The sequence below is a fragment of the Bactrocera neohumeralis genome, unplaced genomic scaffold, assembly GCF_024586455.1.
Source record: "Bactrocera neohumeralis isolate Rockhampton unplaced genomic scaffold, APGP_CSIRO_Bneo_wtdbg2-racon-allhic-juicebox.fasta_v2 ctg2196, whole genome shotgun sequence".
Classification (NCBI taxonomy): domain Eukaryota; kingdom Metazoa; phylum Arthropoda; class Insecta; order Diptera; family Tephritidae; genus Bactrocera; species Bactrocera neohumeralis.
In genome coordinates, this window is record NW_026090027.1 from 10,594 (window position 1) to 15,747 (window position 5,154).

At 54.7% G+C, this 5,154-nt stretch overlaps 1 protein-coding gene across 1 annotated transcript; it reads right to left on the reverse strand.

Moving 5' to 3' along the window:
• Positions 1-2,667: 2,667 nt before the first annotated feature.
• Positions 2,668-3,881, reverse strand: LOC126766702 (uncharacterized). Its single transcript, XM_050484435.1, has 2 exons — positions 3,325-3,881; positions 2,668-3,142 (listed from the first exon to the last, which is right to left on the reverse strand). The coding sequence occupies exons 1-2, from the start codon at positions 3,879-3,881 to the stop codon at positions 2,668-2,670; spliced, it is 1,032 nt and encodes a 343-aa protein (XP_050340392.1).
• Between the last annotated feature and the right edge of the window lie 1,273 nt (positions 3,882-5,154).

Here is a 5,154-nt window from a genome sequence, read left to right on the forward strand (position 1 = left end):
GTACCGGGAAGTCAAAAAGTACGTCTTTTCATTTCCCCACGAGAGGGAGGGAGGGAGGACGATTCTAGCAATCTACTTCGTGTTCCCTAAGAAAAGGAAAAAACGCCATCTCTCTCTCTCTCTTGACGCTTTGTCACGTTTTCGCAACATTCATATTTTTGTCTTTGTGTTCTTTTTTTTTATGTTTAAAAAGGATAGAAATGGAGAGCAACAGCAACGCTTCCCAGAGAGCGAGAAGCGTATGAAAAAAAAAAAAAAATAGGAAAAGCTGAAAAAGAGAGAGAGCGCATTTCATTGGTTAGAACCGACCAGTGGGACGCTAAAGTGGAAGAGAATCAACAACAACAATAAAAAAAAAGAAAAAAACGACAGCAAAGCAGCAGCAACCCCAAAAACATCACACAACACATCTCGGCTAAAAAAAAAAAAAAGAGCGATTGAAAGAGGGGAATGGCCCAACAAACGCAGAGAGCAAAAAAAACAAAAAGAAAACGTGGACAAGCGAATGCAGTTCCGACTACGATGTAATGGCTTGCTCCATCACGACCGAGATGTCGAGCTCCACCCCGACATTCTCATCCGGGAAGTCAAAGAGGCTCTGTGTCACGGTAAACCAGCGCTCGCTCATGTTCAGCCAACCATCCCCATGGTACGGCACGCGGGTCATCTCAGGGAGCTGCATGATGTACTCGAGCTCCATCTCCGGAAGTGGATTGCGGGGTGGGGGCGGGAGGCGATGGGTGATGTCCCACTTGCTCGCGTAGTGATACCACAAATCTGCGCGGTTCCGTTTCTGCTCATTCGGCACCCGCGGGCGGCGGCGGGGGAAAAAGTTCGCGTGGAAGTGGAGAAGATCGCTGAGAATTTCACTTTCGCTTTTGGGGCGGCTGCTCGTGTGGCCGCCGTGGCGCGACTGGCTGGCGGTGTAGGGCCCCATTTGTTGCTGCTGCGGCTGTGGCGGCGGCTGCTGCATCAGCGGGCGGCTGCCAGCGGGGGCAGACTGAAGGCCACGCTGTGGACGCCGCCACGGCCTCCACGAAGAGCGTACCCGCCGCTATTGCCCCGGCCTTGGCTATCGTAAAAAGGATTGGCGCTGACGGGCGAGACGCTGACGCTGTTGGCCTGCACGTTCCAGCCACCACCGCCACCACCACCACCCGCCTACGGAGCCGCTCTCTGACACGCCGGTCCAGTCATTGGCGCGGCTGCTCGAGTTTGGTGCAACGCTCAGTGGCACATTCGGGTAGACGGCGTCGCCGCTGTAGGGGCACTTCCGCCATAGCCACTGCCGCCGTAGCCGCCCATCTGCTGCTGCTGCTGCTGCTGCTGCTGTGGTTGTGGTGGCTGTGGCGGGGGCTCGCTGAGATTGGGGTAGTTGCGATGGGTCCCGGTGGTGCCATAGATGGCGGCCTCCATGCCGCCGCCGTTGTCGTCGTGCTCTTCAAAGTGCGGCTGCCCTTGTTTGATATAGGACACCAACGAGGACATGGAAAGCGGGAGCCCAGCCGACGCGATGATGCTCTGCGCCACCTGCTTGTCCTCGAGGGTGGGCAGCGCGTTGCTGGCGGCTCCGTGCGGACGGCCGGCGGCCCCGGGGGCTGGACGGCTGTACGGCTCCGTTACGACAAAGTTGGCAGGGACGGCGTCCACGCCGCGAGCCTCCCGCGGTCTTGCTGCCCTCCTGGACGGTGAAGTAGTTCGGTTGCTCGGCGTGTGGCTGTTGAGCGGCGGCGCTGCTGCGGTGGTTCGCCGTGGCGGCCGCCGCGTTCGTGGTGAAGGGACTGCTGACGGGTGGAGGGTTCACCGGACGGCTGCGGCGGCTCTCTTTGCTAATCGCCTCGAGCGCGGCGGCCGCGATGGGCGGCGGTGACGGCTCGACGCGCCTCCCGTGCTTCGGGGGTCTCGACCTCCGCCCTGGCGTCTGTGTAGGCACTCGCTGCCTTGTGCTCGCCGCCGTCTTCGTTCAGCAAGGAGAACCAGTGGCGGAGGCCAGGCCTCGCTGTTCTCGCCGTAGCCCGTCAGTGGGGTGTGGGCCGCCGCTGTCTTCATCCTGTAGCCGCCCGACTCCTCCCAAATCACACTGCCGGGAGCCGCCCAGTCGATGTCCGTCACGAACAGGCGGGAGGGTGCGCACCATGCCCGGCAGCAGACTGCTCTCGCGCTCCAGCGATGCGTCATCCTCGCCGTCCGCTGGCTGTGTTATGATTTCCGGTGGCCGCTGTGACTTGTCCATGCGGATGGGGGATGGGGGGTGGGGGAGGGGGAGAGGGGAAGCAACAGAAAGAGAGAGAGAAATGACGTTGATCAACGAGACAAATACATAGAAAAGAAAGTCAGAGAAAGAAAAAAAAAGCTTGCTGTTCGCAAGCGAGGCAAATGAATAGAATAGTGAAAAAAGTTATGGGGAAGGAGAAGAGGGAGGAGGGTGTGGGTGTGCTAAGAGGGAAAGAAAAAAAACAATGGAGGGTGCAATCAGCTTCCGCTGACAAGGCAGGGCAACTGGACCCGTTCTTTGACTGCTGCGGCCACGCTTTGAACTGTTTTTTCATCGAGAAAAACTCATTTTTTCGTCATTTTTCTCTTTTTTCAAAAACAAAAAGCGCTGGGTTTAATCGGTTTATCGGTTAGACCTAAGGAAAAGACAAAGAGACCTCCTTTTTTTTGTCATCAAATAGTCATCAAAGACGAGTTCGCAGCATTTCTCCTTCTTCCTCCCTCTCTTTCTTTACAGAGGCAGCACATCCAGAGAGGTGGCTCGTCCTTGGCAGTTGGCGCTGGTGACATAGCGCAGCTGCACGCCCCATCGTTGGCGTCCTTCTGCAACGTCCACGAAATGATGATGCCATTCGAGTCGAGGGAAAATAGGGTCTTGCCAACGTTGCGGAGAGCCTTCACGCGGCTAACGTGGCGCAACGGGTTCTTCTTGCGGACCTCGGCATCTGTGTGAATGGGCGTAGCAAGAAGAGCTTCCGCTTCCGTCTTGACAGCCTCCGGATAGAGCATGGAGACGGGCAGCAGCTCCACCGCGCCACCGTCCTGGTCGAGACGGGCGTAGAAGGATCGCCGCGGACTCGTTGCCGACGAGCACAGTGTCCTCGTCGAGGAACAGGATCGAGTGGATCTCCTCGTTGGGCTGGGGCGGCTGCGAGAGACGAACAGCGCGGACAGGCTGCATACTGACGGCGGAGTACACAACAAAGGAGAAGCGGGCCTGGATGAGAAAAGACAAGCCTTCGGGGGAGAAGAGGACGCGAACGGGCTCCTCGCGCGCGAACAGACGAGCGAGCGGGTTCGCCTTTTCCTTCTCTTTCTCCTGCTTGGCACGTTTTGTCCCCTCTGCGTCTGTCTTTCTCTTCCGCGTCTGCGTCAGCAATCACGGGCGTGTACTTCCACTTGGTGATGATCTTCTCCTCCGCGAGGTCCAGCACCGCGACGCTGCGGTCGGCGCCGACGCTGATGACAAGCGCGCCGCCGCTCTGTGCGTGGACAGCAAGGCTGACAAGGCCCTTCTCATGAACGTCAAGACTGTTGTTCAACATCCAGTCACGCGTGCGGTAGACGAGGAGGCGGCCATCCGCGCAGCCGCAGAGCAAAAACTGCGAGCCGGTGGTGAAGCACAAGCACAGCACCTCGCATGGAGGGGTCAGGCTGCCAAGGTCTGCCAGCCGCACCGCCATCGTCTCGCCAGCGGCTTGCAGTTTTGCCCGCTGCGCTGCGGTCAGCTTCTGTTCGGCTTTGTTGGTGAAGAGAAACACGCGCTCATCCGCCCCGCAGGAGGCCACGTAGCGGTTCGTCACGGCGACGTCGTTGACGTTTCCAACGTGGTGTTTAATTGCGAACTTCAAATAGAACTTCTCTCTCTTGAAGACCAGACCGGCCATCACCGCGTGGTAGTTCCCAACGACCAGAAGGGCGCTACGGCAGATGACATTTCGGTCCATCACTTTGTCCGCGACGACGGCCGGGAGGGCCACCACGGTTTTGTGTCTTTGGCCCCCACGGGCTTTGACTGCCCGTTCGAAGACCCCTGGCACATGCTTCATGTTTTGAAGTGAAGAAAAGCACTAACTAGGGTACTATCTTTGTGTCACTTTCTTCTGCCAGTGCTCGTTCAATGAGGAAAAAGAAAAGTGAAGATGAACAGAACGGAGTACTGATGCACATCGTCACAAAGCAGGTTCATGAAGCTGTAGTGGTGGTGGCGGTGGTGGAAAAGAGGGGGACGGGGAAAGGTCGAGGGGAGATGCACCGAGACGCCAACACGCACTCATTGTAAAGAAGCAGAGGCGCATAACTGAATCTCGAGCTTCTTCCTCAAAGCCGTTTCAGGTGTGTTAAATCCTGTAAGCACACACACACACACATACACACACGCAGCAGCGTTGATCCGTGGTGCTTGCAGCCAACGCTTCGCCTTGCACATTCAAAGGAGCCTACACTCTCGTTGCGAGCTCGTTTTTTTTTTTTTTTTTTTGATGTTGCTGTTGGAAAAGGTGTGTTATGTGTAGAAGTTAAAAGCATCGTTACAAGACGTTAGAAGAATAGCAAAGAATTATTGTTGGCTGCGGCAGCGGCGTCGTGAAGAATAAAAGAAAAACAAAAGACGTCACGTGTATTGTTTTTTTTTTTTTTTTGGCCAGAATAAGATAGCAAAAAGTGCTCCGGAACAATTCGGTTAGAAAAAAAACAGAAAAAAAAAAGAGAAAACAAAAACAAAAAAAAAAAAGAAAAAATTGTCGGTAAAAAAAGCATTGCAGTTGTCGTGGATGTCATTCGGCAACAAAGCAAAAAAAAAGCAAGCGAATGAAGGCTGAGGTCAGTGTGGCGTGCGCGCTGGAAAAGAGAGAGAAAAAAAAAAGATAGTGATGGAAGCAACAAGAAAAATAAAGAAAAAAGAGCCACAGAGAAAAAGAAAAAAAAAAAGAAAACGGTACGGAAGGCTTCGCTTCACACTTTCGTGATGGTTCACATGCGCTGCTAAACGGAAGCCCAAGCTATCCCGAAAAAAAAAAGTAACTGCCCTTTTTGTGGGAGGGAGATCGTAAGAGACGTTCGATTGTGGCAAAAAACAAAAAAAAAAACAAAAAAAGAGTCCCCTTTTTTATGTCAATTTGTGTTCGCTGATGAGGTCCCTCGTCCCGTCAACAGCATTTG

Excerpts from the sequence above, each read along its gene's own strand:
- LOC126766702 (XM_050484435.1), bottom strand. The coding sequence starts at position 3,881 with ATGGCCGGTCTGGTCTTCAAGAGAGAGAAGTTCTATTTGAAGTTCGCA. Across the intron at positions 3,143-3,324 it reads AGACGCAGAGGGGACAAAAC|CCGCCCCAGCCCAACGAGGA; the intron begins GTGCCAAGCAGG and ends CGTCTCTCGCAG.